Genomic DNA, 17,050 nt, shown 5'->3' with positions numbered 1-17,050 from the left:
ATGAGGGAGCTGGCAGCACCATGACCGTCCCCAGAGTCCCTTTTCTCATCATTAAGCTGCTTTCCCAACCTCACAGTGGGAATAATGGCATGAGTTTGCATCCGATTCTTGACAGGGAGAGCCATAAATCCTCCTCGCACACCCGGCAGCTCCCTGGATCGGCTGCAGCCACCGCGGGCACCTCCTCCCCTGCCACTGGCCGCTGCAGCAACAGGAATTCAAATAAAGAAAGGTGCAAAACTCCTGCTGGAGATGCAGATCTATTTGCCTGCGTCCCGTTTGTTTCTCCTTGCACAGGAGAGGAATAATCCCTAAATATTTTCAAAGCATCCCGCATGTTCGCAACAAGCTCCAGCTACGGACAAGCAGAGAAGGGATGACTAATTTTTTTTTAAGCATAAAATGCTGCGGAGAGCGTCCTGTGAACAAGCAAAGTGAATTCCTGAGGCTCTCGGCGAGGACCCCGCTGCTCCTTGCGAAACTTCCCAGCTGGAACCTCGCAGCCCAAAAGCCAGAAAACATCATTTTTCCCTCCTCTGACAAACAGGGGCCGGGATTCCTTTTTCACGGCAGTATTTGGATTTGAACGTCAGGCCATATTTAGCAAAAAGTGGGGGGGGAAAAAAGCCTCCCTTCCTTCCTGTCACATTTTCCAAGCCTCGATGACATCCAAGATCAGGAATAAGCCAGGAGGACGCGGCTTCCCCAGCGTGGGAGAGCGCAGGAGTGAGTGGGTTCCCAGTTGGGGTGTCAGTGACACCGCTGAGGAGGTGACACAGCCCTGGGGATACAGAGGGGACGCAGCCCTGGGACCACGGAAGGGACACAGCTCTGGGGATACAGAGGGGACGCAGCCCTGGGACCACGGAAGGGACACAGCTCTGGGGATACAGAGGGGACACAGCCCTGGGACCACGGAGGGGACACAGCCCTGGGGATATAGAGGGGACGCAGCCCTGGGGATACAGAGGGGACGCAGCCCTGGGGATACAGAAGGGACGCAGCCCTGGGACCACGGAAGGGACACAGCCCTGGGGATACAGAGGGGACACAGCCCTGAGGATATAGAGGGGACGCAGCCCTGGGACCATGGAGGGGACACAGCCCTGGGACCACGGAAGGGACACAGCCCTGGGGATATAGAGGGGACGCAGCCCTGGGGATACAGAGGGGACACAGCCCTGGGGATACAGAGGGGACACAGCCCTGGGACCACGGAAGGGACACAGCCCTGGGGATACAGAGGCGACACAGCCCTGGGGATATGGAAGAGATACAGCCCTGGGACGACGGAGGGGACACAGCCCCGGCGTGGGGGCACCTCCCAAGGGCCAGCGCAGGCCATGAGCCCCGAGGCTGGCGCACCCTCCCGAAAATCAGCCTTAAACCCCCGGTGCAGGCCAAGAGCCGCGAGGAGCCGCTGTGGGGACGCGAGGCCGCGGACACGCGTGGGCGCCGCCCGGAGAGGCCCCGCCCGGCGCTCCCCCCGCCTCAGGCGCCCCCGCGTCGCCATAACAACCCCGGACCCGTCCCCACCGCCTCCCCCGTCGCGGGGCCGCTCGCTCACCTGCGGGGCCGGGCCGGGCCCGCTGCTCCTCCCTCGCTGCTCCCGCCGCCGCCCTAAAGGCTCCGGTACGACGGCGCGGCGAGGCGGCCGCGACCATGGAAAGGGTCGGGAGTGGGAGGCGGTGGCGGTGGGGAAGGGAGGGAAGGGGGCTCGGGAGGCACCGCCGCCCCTCAGCACCCCGCCGCGGGGCTGCCGGCCCTCAGCGGCGCCCCCGCCGCCCGCCCGCGGGTCCCGCCGCCGCCGCCATGGTGCGGCTGCATGCAGGGCGCGCTGCGCTGACAGGGCGGGCGGGGCAGGGGGCGGGGCGAGGGGCGGGGCCACAGCGGGATCCCTCCGCCAGGTACCCGGGACGGCGACGTTGCCGTTACGGTGCTGCCACCTGCCGGCACCGGAGGGGCGTCTGTTCCCTGTCCCACTGCCGGTACCGGAGTGGGGCGTCCCCTCCGTGCCTGCCCCCTGCGGCGGAGCCCTTTTGGAGGGGAGGGCCCGGCCTCCGTCCCGCCGCCATGAGGTAACGGGGAGGAGAAGGTGGGCAGCGCCCCCCCCTCACAACGCCTATCACCGCGACGGGCGTAGGCAGCAACCAATCAGCGGCGGCGACGCGCAGCGCGGGGCGGGCTCAGTGCGCTCCCCGGCGCAATCGCGGAAGGAAATTTGGATTTGTGAAAGCGGAGAGTCGCGGGTTGAACTTTAACCCGAGTGGTTTTAATTTGCGCTGTTTCCGCCCAGGAATCCCCCACTAGGAAAGGCCAGGCTCCTATAGACAAGGCCAGGCTCCTATAGACAAGCCCAAGCTCTTAAAGAAAAGCCCAGCGTTGCTGCTCACGTCGGGTCTCGGCAGGTGCTGAAGCGAGATGGGTTTTGCCGAGGACAAAGTCTACAAATACATAATCCAGAACCTCGGGAACTTCAAGAACATCCGTGTGGCGTCTCTGGCCGATTCCCTCAGCTGCCTGACTGACGCCGACAGAGTAATCACCCGCTTTCCCACGCCCTGCCGCGCTCCTTCCATCTATATCTTAAGCCACCTATGTATGTTAAGCCTTACCTCTAAGCCAGACCTCTTAGACCCGCTCTGTGTTTTCTTTTAGGATGAACTTCACACACGGGAGGAGACGCGAGGGAGCCAAGCGACCGCCTATAGGTTCTACCAGTACCTGCGGTGCCGGCAGGGCTGGGTGCAGGACTTGATCGCCGCGCTGCGCCACAACAACGCCGGGGATCTGGCCGACGAGCTGCAGCACGTGTACGACTCCTGGCAACCCCGTAGGTGGTTTTGGTGTCACCGGGTGCTGTCCTGGAGGGCTGGTGGAGATGGGGACACTAACGTGGTGTCTATGGTGGCCTGGTGACACTGGGGTGTCTGTGGCTGTGTTCCCGGCCTGGGGATGGTGGGGTCATTGTTGGTAGGTGGTTTGGTTGGCGTTGGGTTTGTCACCTGGAGGGGAGTTGGAAAGATGATGGAATCATAGAATCATTTTGGATGGAAGAGACCCTTAGGATGAGAGGAAAAGGCCTCAGGTTGCGTCAGGGGAGGTTGGTCAATGGAGTCCAATGATCAGTGCTTGGTGGGATCTGAGATCTCATTGTGACAGTTATGCTGGGTCCAACTGGGATCCATCTGGCCCAGGAATCTGCATTTGGAAGGAAAGTGTGGAGGAGCAGACAGAGTTTGCATGCTTTGGGACCAGATGTGCTCATGCCCTCCAATATAAACCTTGCATATTAGGAAAAATCTGAATTAGGAATGGTATGATGGGAGTGGCTGAGGGACCTGGGGATTCAGCTGGAGAACAGGAGCTGAGGGGAGACCTTCTGATCTCTGAACTGCCTGAAAGGAGCTTGGAGCCAGGGGGGGTCGGGCTCTGCTCCCCAGGAACAAGCGCCAGGAGCAGAGGAAACGGCCTCAAGTTGCGCCAGGGGAGGTTGAGGTTGGATCTGGGGAACAATTTCTTCCCCAAAGGGCTGTGGGGCATTGGAACAGGCTGCCCAGGGCAGTGCTGGAGTCACCATCCCTGGAGGGTTGGACAGACGGACATGAGGTTCTCAGGACATGGGGCAGTGCCGGGGTGGGTTAATGGTTAGAAACAATCATCTTGAGGGTCTTTTCCAACCAAAATGATTCTGTGAATTAAGTGACAGGTGCAGGTGTGGAGCACGATCTGCAGAACATGAGGAGCACCCACAGTTCTGTCAGAAAGCAGCACCAGCCAGGTCACATTAAGACAGGCTCTTTTTCAGACTCTTCCACACTACCCAGGTGTAACTACAGCCTTTCTAGCTTAGGAATTTGAATAAGACTGGCTACAATGTCCTTATGATAGCTAGAAACACTGATCACCAAATGCCATCTCCTCTCCCCACAAATCCAGCCTTTAACTCATCACTAAATAAGCTGAATAGCTCTCTACTGTTAATCTGAAAAGAAAAGAAAAGTATTTAGAAACACAAGCATTACCACATCCTTGGCACTACCTGAGAACCTCATCTCCACATCTGTTCAACCCCTCCAGGGATGGTGACTCCACCACTGCCCCGGGCAGTGGGATGAATGGAAGTTGCTGTGGGGACAGAGCGAGGGCACACGAGGGGCTGCCTTGGCCCCACACTCATCCTCTGCCTCCTCGGCTTTTCCCCCCCAGTGTCCCCACTCACAAACCTCCTTGGCTCCTCCAGGTCCCGCAGCTCCTGCTGCTGCCTCCTCCCCTCCTGCGGCCAGCGCTGCCCGTCCCGCCGTCGCCATCGCTGCCCAAACGCCGTCCCCAGGGCCAAACCCTGTTTCGGGCGCCCCGTTGGCGGAGCAGCCGTGCCGAGACCTGCCTGTCGGTGGCCGCTCACCTCTCCTGCCCAATGCCACCACCACGAGTTCAGACCTGGACGCCAGGGCCCCAGTGCAGGAATCGGTGAGCGGGGCATGTGTCAGGTGGGGACACAAAGGTCCCTTTTGGGCTGGCGCGTGGGTGCATGGGGAGCCTGTGATAGGGTAACTGTTGAGGGACACCCCAAGCAGGCTTTCGCTGGTGATACCTGCTGTGTGTTTGCTGCATCTGGTCACTTATAGCCTACATATGGCCCTATAGCTGCTCCCCTCTCCTGCTTCCCCTCCACAGGTGGGAGTGGAGGGTCTGCTCTGTGAATCTGGGCTCCCTGATCCCATGTGGAGCTCCTGTGAGCTGGGCCAAGGAGACACCCCTAATCACCAGACTCACGTGTGGCACTGGGCTGGGGTTTGGGACACGCCAGAGATCCCAGATCACCTTATCCTGGCACAGCAATTTCATAAAATCAAAGAGTCACAGAAGAGTTTGGGTTGGAAGGGACCTTCCCAGCTCCCCCAGTGCCCCCCCTGCCATGAGCAGGGACATCTTCACCAGCTCAGGTTGCTCAGAGCCCCGTCCAGCCTGGCCTGGGATGTCTCCAGGGATGGTTCATCCACCACCTCTCTGCCTAACCTGGGCCAGGCTCTCACCACCCTCAGGGACAACAGTTCCTTCCTCATGTCCAGCCTGAATCTCCCTCCTTTAGTTTAAAACCATCACCCCTTGTCCTATCACAACAGGCCCTGCAGAAAAGTCTGCCTCCATCTTTCTTATCAGCCCCTTCTAAGTCCAGAAAGGCCACACTAAGGTCTCCCCGGAGCTTCTCTTCTCCAGCTGAACACCCCAACTCTCTCAGCCTGTCCCCCAGCAGAGCTGTTCCAGCCTCGGGTCATTTCTGTGGCTTCTCTGGCCCCTCTCCAGCAGGTCCATGTGTGTCCTGTGCTGAGGACCCAGAGCTGGACCAGCACTGCAGGGGGGTCTCTCACTGGAGCAGAGTATTTAAAACGATGTAACGCAGCTCATTTCTTTCCAGCTCCCCAAAAAGCTGGAGCAAGAGAGTCCCCAGCCACCTCCGCCTGGGAGCACAGTCCATGACAGATCCAGCGATGGGCATGATGGAGAAGGACATCTCCCACACCCCACCGAGGCTGTGCAGGTGGCAGCAGGACCCCCCAGGGCTGGCACTGTGGCTGTGCCATCGACCACCACCTCCGATCAGGGCCGGGACTGGCTGAGCCGCCAGCAGCACCCGGTGTGTGTGGATAACGGGTGTTTTGGGAACGCCAACCACCTGCACCGCGGTGCGCCGGGCTTGGGTCTGGGCAGCTCTCTGCTGCCGAAGGCTGTGGGTGCTGCCAGCGGCCCCCAGCAGCCCAGGAACGAGCCTGAAGAGAATTTCTATATGTCCACCGAGTCGCCCCCGAGGCCGGAGGAATCTGCTCGCAGCAGGGGGGTGCAGCCCCCAGACTCAGCGCCAAAACAACAGGCGGTGCCCAGTTCTGAGCACGATGGGCCCCCGAGCAGCTTCGTGGACGTGCGCAGCCCCCTGCTCATACAGCAGCAGTTTGATGCGGAGCAGAAGCGGGTTGAGGTGCTGCGGGAGCACGAAGCAGACAGAGGTGGGTTTGCTCCCCACAGAGCCGTATATCTGCCATACTGACATGGAGCGGGGTTGTAGGTGCTGTTCGGTGCCCATCCTGCTTGATAATGAGGGTGGAGAGTGGCAGAGAAGGTGCAGGTGTGGGGTAGAGCCCCACTGGAGGCCGTGGGGACACTCCCAAAGAACAGTGGCAGCTGCGGCTGTTGGTACAGGACAACCTGAGGTTGTGTCTGCCTTGGTGGCCCATGAGCACTCCTGGTGGTGCAGAGAGTGGCTCTCTGCTCTTGTCACTCATCCCTGGGCGCAGTGACCTTCCCCAGGAGAGGAGCGAGGTTGGGTTGTGCAGAAATCCAGCTCAGTTGCTTGTTTTTCCTCCAGTTGTTGTTGCTCACTTTATTTTTGGCACAATGTCACGCCAAAGGCTTGGCAGTGCCACTTGCCTCATTTCTGATGTAAAACACCCCAATTAAATGTCTGCATCCCCCATTTCAGCAGCCTGGGGACACCCTGCTCTGGAAGGGACGATCAGACTGGGTGTACTGGTTTTGCTGGTGCCATCTGGCTTAGCTGCACCTACTGGGAGAGCTCGAGTGCTGTGGCAGAACCAGGGCCACGCAGGCAGCACCCAGTCACGCTGGGCCCTGCTCCCCACGAACCCTCCTCAGCTCCGGGAGGATCCTGTTGCAGCATCCTTGAGGAAAAGCAAAACTCACCTTTTAGGTCTCATGATTAACACAATTTGTTTTCTCCCTGACAGACAGTTCGATGGAAACAACTACCCTGGTTCCTACCCTTGTGCCCAGAGACGCTTCCCTGTCCTGCGACACCTCCCTGAAGCCTCCTGTGCAAGAACAATATCTGCCCGCGGGGGAGACGGCCAGCGGCCCCCGCTCCGTGCCCACGGAGGAGAAAGTAGGTGATGTTTCCCGTTGCATTTCATTCGGGTCCTTGCAGACTCCCCCTATTTAGAAGATTTTCTGCTGCACTGTTAAGATTTTGAGCTGGTGGTGGTTAATTCAAGGCCTTTTTTCCCCACTGTGTTCACGCTCCTGTGCAGATACTGTGTTTTGTAACGCGGGAGAAGGGAGCCAAGGTCTGTAAGGCTTTGACTATCTATTTCCCCTCCTCAACTTGCCAGTCACTCTTGGCTTCCAGGTGCCTCTTTCCACCCCTCTCCTTGCAGCTTGTCTCCCCTTTTCTCCTTCCTGTATCTCCTCAGAGCCCAAACACCTCCCAGCCCTGCTCGCCCTCCCGGCCCTGGCAGTTACCTGTGACCTGAACTTGCTATTAGCGGCTGCAGATGTGGTTCTTGAGCGCTGAAGTGGGTGTGTGGTGTGATGTGGGTGCTCCCTGCAGCACCCAGCCCCTCTCGTTGTCTCCTAAAGGTGCTCCCTGCCTCGACAGTCGCAGGAAGCTTTGAAGTCACATCTGGGAGGACGATGTCCCGGGTGAGCTCTGCCACGACCATCTGGGCGCCTTGTGGCAGCATGGAGGGGGATGTGGAGCCCAGCAAGCCAGATGTCCTCCTGTCCACGCCTGGAGAGAGCTCAGAAGCGGCTGGCAGGTGCCCAAGCTCTCGGGGACCCAGTGGCCACCATTCCAGGTCATCTGGTAGCCTCACCTTCAGCAGTGACCCGCTCTTGATGAGTACGGATAGCTCCAGCTCGGGAGAAACGCTATCCAGAGTCTCCTTGGGATGTTCTGCTCCAGCAGCCCATGAAAACACCAAGGAAAAGGAGAAACCTGGAGCAAGTGGAGACTCTTCTCCACCTTCAAGCTGGGCCAGCACCTCCCTGGGCACCCACGAGGTCCGTGTGGACCATTACCCCAGCACCCAGCTCAGGGCGGGCAGCAGCCTCCAAGACGGAGAAAATCCCCTCGGAAACCCTCCGGTTTTTGACTCATCTGAGGTCATAGTCCCCTGTGGGCACAGCATCAGACCGTCCCTGTCACACCTCGTGGGCATCGCTGCAATTTCAGCTCTGGCATTCCTGGTGTACACTCGGTTGCGGAAATAAAACAGAGCTGGAGCGGAGGGGATGCCATGACTGTTGCTCAGCCTCAGCGATTCCTCTTCAGAGCGGGGATTTGGCCAACATTTGAGCAGTGGCAGGGATGGTATGGGTGTTGTTAAATCTCTTGCTGGAAGGTTTTGCTGGAAGGGGCCTTGGTTGTGTGATGCTGTTGGGTTTGGGTCTGTTCTGCTACTGTTTCCCAACCATCTTCTTGTCTGTAGCCTTCTCTTTTTACACCCACAGAGAGGATCTCGCTCTGGGAGCAATCCCTTGAGTCAAAAAAGAAGGTTCTCATGCCGATTCTCCACGTTTTCCTTGTTTGGTCCCAGGAGGCCCCAGGGAAACATGTCCTGGTTGTCCAAAGGGTGACCCTCCAGGTCCCTGCAGGCAGCACAGCCAAGAGAGGTTTTGCAGATCCATAAAAGTGGAGCTGATTTTATTGGCTCTGCTTATCTCGGCTTGAAAACCTGCCCGAGGGTCTGTGCAGGAGCCTTCACCTCACATTGAATTTGTACTACTCGGTGTCTCTGCCTTTGCTGCTGGGACCTTTGTCTGTTTTTACTGCTGCTTTTTTGTGGTGCTGAATGCACGGGCAGCCTCGCAATCACAGGCCCTGGTTGTGGTGGGGGATTTTGACTTCCCTGATGGTTGTTGGAAGGACTACTTGGCCGGCCAGCCACAGTCTAGACTGTTGGACCAAGGGTTGGACTCGATGATCTCTGAGGTCTTTTCCAGCCCAGTCGATTCTGTGATTCTGTGAATGCGCGGGCAGGACGCTGTGCAGCAAGTGACGCTCATTTGTGACAGAGACACCCCTGTGATGAAAAAGTGCCAGCCCAGAGCACACGTGAGCTGTCCCCTCTCCCAAGAACTGTCATCCTGCTTTGGTGCTTTGCTTCGGAGCATCCTCCCCACTCCCAAGGGTCAAGGATGGGCACTGACACCCTGAGGATGAAGCTGAAGGGCAGGAAAGATCCACATCTCTCCATCTTTCTCGAGGATCAACCTCATTTCAACATTGAGGAAGGTGATGAGGCCTCTACAGACAGCTGAGAGCAGCCTCGCAATCACAGGCCCTGGTTGTGGTGGGGGATTTTAACTTCCCTGATGGTTCTTGGAAGGACTACTTGGCTGGCCAGCCAGTCTAGGAGGTTCCTCCAGTGCCTTGACGATAACGTTCTGATGCGAAGGATGGAGAAGCCAACTAGGAGAGGTGCACTGCTGGACTTCATCCTCACTAACAAGGAGGGTCTGGTTGAAGCGGTAAAGGTTGAGGGCTGCCTTGGTTGCAGCGACCACGAAATGGTGGAGTTCATGATTTCATGTGGCAGGAACAGAATAACAAGCAGAATTGCAACCCTGGACTTCAGCAGGGCAAACTTTGGCCTTTTCAGGCAATTGCTGGGGGAAATCCCATGGGCGAGGCTGCTTGAAGGTAAAGGGGCCCAATATAGTTGGTTAGTGTTCAGGGACTGGTTCTACCAGGCACTAGATCAGAGCATCCTGACACATAGGAAGTCAAGGAAGGGAGCCAGGAGACCTGCGCGGTTAAACAGGAAACTGCTGGGTGTGCTCAAGTGCAAGAGGAGAGTTCATAGATCGTGGAAGGAGGGGCTGGCCACTTGGGGAGAATATCAGGCTGTTGTCAGAGGGTGTAGGGAGGCAACTAGGAAAGCTAAGGCCTCCTTAGAATTAAAGCTGGAGAGAGGGGTCAAGGACAACAAAAAGAGCTTTTGCAAATACATGGCAGATAAAACTAACAGCAGAGGCAATGCAGACCCACTGATGAATGAGGTGGGTGCCCTGGTGACAGAAGACACAGAGAAGGCAGAGTTACTGAATGTTCTTTGTCTCTGCTCTGCCAGGGGCTGTCCTGGGGAGCCCCGCACCGCTGAGGCCCCAGAGGAAGGCAGGACAATGGAGGAGTTTGCCTGGGTCGATGAGGACTGGGTTAGGGAGCAGTTAGGCAATCTGGACATCCATAAATCCATGGGTCTGGATGGGATGCACCCGCGGGTGCTGAGGGAGCTGGCTGAGGTCATTGCTGGAGCGCTCTCCAACATCTTTGCCTAGTCTTGGGAAATGGGAGAGGTGCCTGAGGACTGGAGGAAAGCAAATGTCACTCCCGTCTTCAGAAGGGGCAAGAAGTAGGACCCGGGTAACTATAGACGAGTCAGCCTCACCTCTGTCCCTGGGAAAGTGATGAAACGACTTATCCTTGGTGCCATCTCAAGGCATATCAGGGATAAGAGGGTTATTAACGGCAGTCAACATGGCTTCACCAAGGGGAAGTCGTGCTTGACCAACCTCATTAACTTCTATGAGGACATAACAAGGTGGATGGATGATGGTAGAACGGTGGATGTGATCTACCTTAACTTGAGTAAGGCATTTGACACAGTCTCCCACAGCATCCTCACAGCTAAACTGAGGGAGTGCGGTCTGGACAATCAAGTAGTGAGGTTGCCTGTGAACTGGCTGAAGGAAGAAGCCAGAGAGTTGTGGTCAATGGGGCAGAGTCCAGTTAGGCCTGTATCCAGTGCAGTGCCTCAGGGGGCAGTGCTGGGGCCGGTGTTATTTGAAATATTCATCAATAAATTGGATAAGGGAATAGAGTGACTGTCAGCAAGTTTGCTGATGACACCAAGCTGGGAGGAGTGGTGACACTGGAAGCTGTGCTGCCATCAGAGACCTGGACAGGCTGGAGAGTTGGGCGGGGAGAAATTTAATGAAATAGAACAAGGGCAAGTGTAGAGCCTTGAATCTGGGCAGGAACAGCCCCAGGTTCCAGTGTAAGTTGGGGAATGACCTATTAGAGAGCAGCGTAGGGGAAAGGGACCTGGGGGTCCTGAGACAGCAGGGTGACCATGAGCCAGCACTGGGCCCTTGTGGCCAGGAAGCCAATGGGACCTGGAGTGGGTTAGAAGGGGGTGGTCAGTAGGTCAGAGAGGTTCTCCTGCCCCTCTGCTCTGCCCTGGGGAGACCACACCTGGAATCTTGTGTCCAGTTGTGGCCCCTCAGTTCCAGCAGGACAGGGAACTGCTGCAGAGAGTCCAGCGCAGCCACCAAGATGCTGCAGGGAGTGGAGCATCTCCCGTGTGAGGAAAGGCTGAGGGAGCTGGGGCTCTGGAGCTGGACAAGAGGACACTGAGGGGGGACTCATTCCTGGGGATCAATATGGAAAGGGGGAGTGTCAGGAGGATGGAGCCAGGCTCTTCTCAGTGACAACCAATGGTAGGACAAGGGGTAAGGGGTTCAAATTGGAACACAAAAGGTTCCACTTAAATATGAGAGGAAACTTGTTGGGGGTGAGGGTGTCAGAGCCTGGCCCAGGCTGCCCAGGGGGGTTGTGGAGTCTCCTTCTGTGCAGACATTCCAACCCGCCTGGACACCTTCCTGTGTAACCTCATCCGGGTGTTCCTGCTCCATGGGGGGATTGCACTGGATGAGCTTTCCAGGGCCCTTCCAACCCCTGACATTCTGGGATTCTGTGATTTCACCCCCCTCTGGCCAGGGAAAGGGGGATTATGGCTTTAAGAGGAGCGTTTCACACAAAGCCAGCGTTAAGTGGACTTGCTCCCACACAGGATTATTGGGCATCTTTGATCTTTAGACTATATTTTTAGCACCTTGCTGGGAGGGTGGATGTAGTTCTTGCTTCTCCCGCTGCCTGGTGCTATGGGGTAAGAAAATGTGATAGGAATATGAGAAACTTGTGTCCAAGCAGCAACACAAATAGGATCAACTCTGTACAATGCAGGGAGGCCAGAGCTGGTGGTCGAGATGCTCTGGGTTATCCTGAAGGTTTAAAATTGCCATCTGTCATTTCCCTGCTGTCCCCCAGGGATCAGCTTGGAACACGAGGGGACTGGGCTGCAAGATTTTGAAGATAAAATCCTCAAACCCAAATAAATATCCTCAGCTTCCCCCTGCCCATGGCAACGTTCGAGGGCAGAAGCAGCCCTGCTTAGTTCCTGCTGGTACCAGTTCTAGCTCTAGGCAGAGTTTAGCAATCTGCAAGGTGTTCCTGATCTACTCCCTCCCAAAATCACAGGGGTACAGAAGTAGCAAACCTATTTTCATGTAGTTAGAGGGTTGTTGTAGCGAGAGGATTTTGTTTTTTGAGCTCTAAAGATGCCAGCGCAGACTTTTGGGTGTTCCCACCCTCCTGTGATACAGTGCGGGGACAGCAGGGGAGCTGAACTTGCACAGAACTCGTGCCATGGGCTGGCATGATTTGAATCCAGCAAGCACCAAGGATGGCTTCAAACCGTGGCCGTGGCCTGGTGCTGGTGTCCAGGCTGTTGCTTCTTCCCTGCTTTACTGTGGCCAGTAATTTATTCCTCCTGGATTGCTGCTGTTTGGTAACAGCTTCCCAAAATACGGCCTGCCTGCTGGAGATGAGCTCCCCAAGGCCCGGCTGCAAAGTGCAGCCGTCGTGTGAACGATGAGGACAAGAAATTATCTACGATAGCGAGGGGTTGATCTTGATCTGACAGGGCTGCTCTGCAGGTGAACCGGAGATGTTCAGTGCTTGCTCTGTGATAGGTCTTTTATCTGTCAGAGGGAGGGATGGAGCTTTTAAAGAATTGTAGAATCTTTTTGGTTGGAAAAGACACTCAAGATCATTGAGTCCAACCATAACCCACCCCTGGCACTGCCCCATGTCCCTGAGAACCTCATCTCCATCTGTCCAACCCTCCAGGGATGGTGACTCCAGCACTGCCCTGGGCAGCCTGTTCCAATGCCCCACAGCCCTTTGGGGAAGAAATTGTTCCCAGATCCAACCTCAACCTCCCCTGGCGCAACTTGAGGCCGTTTCCTCTGCTCCTGGCGCTTGTTCCTGGGGAGCAGAGCCCGACCCCCCCTGGCTCCAAGCTCCTTTCAGGCAGTTCAGAGATCAGAAGGTCTCCCCTCAGCTCCTGTTCTCCAGCTGAACCCCCCAGGTCCCTCAGCCGCTCCATCACACTTGTGCTCCAGCCCCTCACCAGCTCCATTCCCTTCTCTCCACTCGCTCCAGTTCCCGAGGGGCCCACACTTGAGCTCCTCTGCCAGCAGAGGGAACACGGGGGCTGTTCTCCCCATTTGAAGATGAGGTGACTTGTCCAAAACCCACAAGTGGGGTGAAGGACCCAGGATTTCCTGTCCCAAGTAAACTGGCTATTTTCTTTTTTCCCTTTCCATAATTTCACCAGGCTTTGTAGGGACCTGTCAGCTCCCCACAAAAGCTGCAGTTTTCAGCACTAAGAATTGCACTTTATTATTTGCAGTGAGGAAATCTCCCCATATCCTTTCACCTTGTTAAGAGGCTGATGCTTACTAGTGAATATTGCACCAAAATAAAGCAGAATACACATTGTAAAGCAGAATACACATTGTAAAGCAGAGTACACGAGCCTCCATATCCACACACCAGAATCCATCCAAAACTTCATTAAGGAGCGTGGGTGTGTGCCCTCTCCATGCAGTTTCTGTGTGATCCATGAGACCCCAAACCAGCAGCATCTGTACCAAGGCCCTTTTCTCTGATGCTTTACTTGCCTGCAAAACTCTTCACGTATTTCCCCACTACGTTTTAGCAATGGTTTGTGTGTTTTGCCTTTTCACATCGAATTGCTCTTGTGAAACAGCTGGTTTATCGCCACTTCACACTCGATTAAAAACAGACATCGGGTTTTCTGCTGTGATGTGCCAGTGTTTTCGCGGTTGTAACGTAGCACTTTGAAAGAAGGATCCAAATATCCATCCTCTTCTTTTTTTGGGGAGGGTGGCAGGAATTTGTTGTTCCATTTAAGAAGACAGGCGCTTTCAGAGAAAGGTGTTGGTACAACTTCTGCCATAGGTGATTTGAAGCCACTCTGTGGGATTTGGAATGTTCTCCTCGCCGTGGAGCTGCGTTTGGATTTCTCGGAGAAGCTTTGCCTGAGCGTCTGCTTGGAATTCGGCTTCCTCACTGTCACGGTCCATTCGATGTTGGACTCGTGATGGTTCGTTTATCTTGATCTCAAAGCGCACAATTAAAGCAACCAAGGGGTTATAATTCAATCAGTGTTACTTTATTATTTTTGCTCATAAAGCGGCATGTGAAGAGAGAGTAGAGAAAAAGGGAAAGAAGAAAAGGGGGGAAAAGAGGATTTAATTACCACCAGACAAGTCCCAAAGGTGTCCCTCTGGTCTCTGGTCCCATAGAGTTCTGCCGGTCCTGTGTCATCATTCAGGATCCTCTGGTGGGAAGATCTGAATGATGTCCAGTCAGGACCCATCTCTTATGCTTCTTCACCCCCTCTCACTCCCATTGTTTGAGGCCAATCTCTGCCTTTGTTTCACAATCCAGGCTTAACTGCGCAGGCCCAAAAAGTCCCTGCTTTGCTTGCCAGGACCCGTCTGCCCCTGTGTGGCTTTGCATTCAGGAGTCTCTTTCTGGTCCATTGGGTGACCTCAAGACCCTTGGCGAGCTTCTGGGCATGCTCTTCTTCATTGGCCTTTGTTTCAGGGAGGAGGTGGGGGCAGGTGTGACTGAGGTCACAAGTGACAATCCATCTTCTGGACAGCAGCTGTTGTCCCCAGGTTGGAGGGACCTGTATAACACAATCCCTTTAGGAGGTGGGGGCAAGTTTATCTGAGGCAGCAGGTGAAGTCCACACAACAGCCATTGTTACCGGTAGCCCCCTGGGTCGGGAAGACCTGTACAACACAATTCTGCTCCTCAGGCTTCTCTCCAAGTCATTGTCCATCTGTTCTTTCTGTCAGGGTTCAGTTCTCCTAGTCCCAATGGCAAATGTTTCAGGCAAATACTGTTCCATCTTCGGACCGACTCTTACACTCGCCTCTTCCTCCTCCTCAGCCCGCCAGCTCTGCTAAAACCCTCGCTTCGATATTTTGGGTTGTGTGTTGTGCACGCTGGGGTGACACCTCCCGTTCCAGCATCCCAGAGACGAGAGGTGACATCCCAGGGTTTGGGGGGTGGTTCAGACAATGCCCAGAGCCACCAAATGTGGTGCAAGGGGCAGGTAAAACCCCTTTCGGTTGCTCACAGCGGTGGCTGGAGCTGCGTCAGCGTCTCGAGGAGCAGGAGGTTTATGAAACCAGAGGAAATGCTCTGAAGGGCACTTACAGCTTCACACGTTGCCACGGCGAGACCGAGGCCACCAGTCCACATCAGGAAGAAGAAGTGGGACAGGATTTGGGGACAGTTTTCTGTCTTTATTTTGGAGCAAGCACAGATCCTGGTCCAGAGGTTGGGCTTCCTAGGACCTCAGAGTAGGCTTGGGGTGAAGACGGGAAGGGTGTTTCTCGGCACAGCGAACAGCTGAGCTGCACAAGTCGTATCCTCAGGATGTTGTGGTTGCTGAAGAGGAACTGGGCAAGTTCCTCAGAAAAATGCACCAAAGGTTTTTAAGCAGAGATCTGAGCTGCAAACTCTTGCAAGGTAGAAGAGCGTTTGAGAGAAACAGGGTCATAGGCAAGTGTTGGTGAGTGGTGACAGGCTGGGAAGGGACTGGGTGTCACCAGGGAGGTTGAGGTTGGATGTGGGGAACAATTTCTTCCCCAAAGGGCTGTGGGGCATTGGAACAGGCTGCCCAGGGCAGTGCTGGAGTCACCATCCCTGGAGGGTTGGACAGATGGACATGAGGTTCTCAGGACATGGGGCAGTGCCAGGGGTGGGTTAATGATTGGATACAATGATCTTGAGGGTCTTTTCCAACCAAAATGATTCTATGATTCTAACCTTTAGGACTGGTGCTTTTTTTAGCAAAAGCTCAGCACCAGTCTGTGTCATCCATGCTCTGATAACACAGAGCTGCTGGGACCCATGGCCATGTGGCCGCTTCTTCCCCATCACTGCACAGGAACAAGCGCCAGGAGCAGAGGAAACGGCCTCAAGTTGCACCAGGGGAGGATGAGGTTGGATCTGGGAACAATTTCTTCCCCAAAGGGCTGTGGGGCATTGGAACAGGCTGCCCAGGGCAGTGCTGGAGTCACCATCCCTGGAGGGTTGGACAGACAGACAGGAGGTTCTCAGGACATGGGGCAGGGACAGGGGTGGGGGAATAGTTGGACTCAATGATCTTGAGGGTCTTTTCCAACCAAAATGATTCTCTGATTCTATTCTATGACTCCATGAGTGTGCTGCTGTGGACAGTGCAGCCCAGGGTGCTGCTCACACTTCTTCATGATCCAGATTCTCCCATATTCTCTGTTTGAATTGGATCCTGCACAGCAAAGGCAGCTGGGCCACCTTTCCCACCCCAGGCTCTGCTCTGACCTGCAGAAAAGAGACCAACGTCCCCAAACCCCCCGCTGCACCCAGCTCTGCTCATCCCTGGGGTGAGTCACCCTGCGGCGTTTGCATTTTGGGGACGAGCAGGAAGGTTTTGAGCAGCATGACAAAACCAGCCCTTTTCAGCAGCGTTCTGTGCCCTCTCCACGCTGCCTTTTACACAAGAGGCTCCCAAGGGCTCTGCTACGTGTTCACTCGCTTTCTGCTTTCCTAGCTGGAGCTCTGGACTTACAGCCAGGTAAAGAAAACACTTTTAGGGCTCAGTACTGACAATACTCTGAATTTCAGGTGACAAAGCTCAGCGAGTTCATTCCTTAACAAAATGAAGACAGTGCTTTCATTAAGAAGCATCATTTTTCTTCAGAGAGGTTGTACATGGGCACCAACACCATTTATATGCGATATTAAAATTATACAAACCAAATTTGACCCATCCCTTTGCCTCGTTTTCACCACAGCAGCCAGAATTCAGCAAATTCTTACCAAAATTATTACACCTGCTTTGAATGCCGGTTGCTTATCCCTTCGGTATCGAGTTAATGCCTGAGGATCGCGGTGAGCTGGGATTAACGAGATGCAGGTAAAGAGCACCGGGGGTCACTGGGTTGCAGTTCCGCGCTTGGGTGTGCGAGACATCACTTAACGTTCCACCTGGGAACCTCCAGCGTGTTACAACCGGATCTGTTATGGTGTAAAATAGTCTGAGAGTGCGTTTTCCTCTTGAATGTCACCCTGTTGATGGTTGCTTGTGTCATGCTTTACGGACAC

General features: G+C 55.3%; 2 protein-coding genes across 3 annotated transcripts in view; one reads left to right on the top strand and one right to left on the bottom strand.

Moving 5' to 3' along the window:
• Positions 1-1,808, bottom strand: part of PTPRA (protein tyrosine phosphatase receptor type A) — a 130,520-nt gene extending 128,712 nt beyond the window's left edge. For both annotated transcript variants that reach the window (XM_080344414.1, XM_080344413.1), the window contains exon 1: positions 1,568-1,808. The gene's annotated coding sequence lies outside the window, so the exon portion shown is untranslated. The remainder of the gene's footprint in view (positions 1-1,567) is intronic.
• A 613-nt stretch (positions 1,809-2,421) lies between these two features.
• On the top strand, positions 2,422-8,072 carry MAVS (mitochondrial antiviral signaling protein; the record flags this gene model as incomplete). The annotated part of the gene is made up of 7 exons (XM_080343874.1): positions 2,422-2,538; positions 2,659-2,832; positions 4,210-4,470; positions 4,678-4,776; positions 5,420-6,005; positions 6,744-6,898; positions 7,372-8,072. 7 exons carry the CDS (start codon positions 2,422-2,424, stop codon positions 8,002-8,004), a joined length of 2,025 nt encoding a protein of 674 aa, XP_080200000.1. The 3' UTR covers positions 8,005-8,072.
• Positions 8,073-17,050: the final 8,978 nt, after the last annotated feature.

Source organism: Nesoenas mayeri (assembly GCF_963082525.1).
Source record: "Nesoenas mayeri genome assembly, chromosome: 4".
NCBI lineage: Eukaryota > Metazoa > Chordata > Aves > Columbiformes > Columbidae > Nesoenas > Nesoenas mayeri.
Note: the sequence above shows the minus strand (reverse complement) of the source record. Positions and strands in the feature narration are given on the sequence as shown.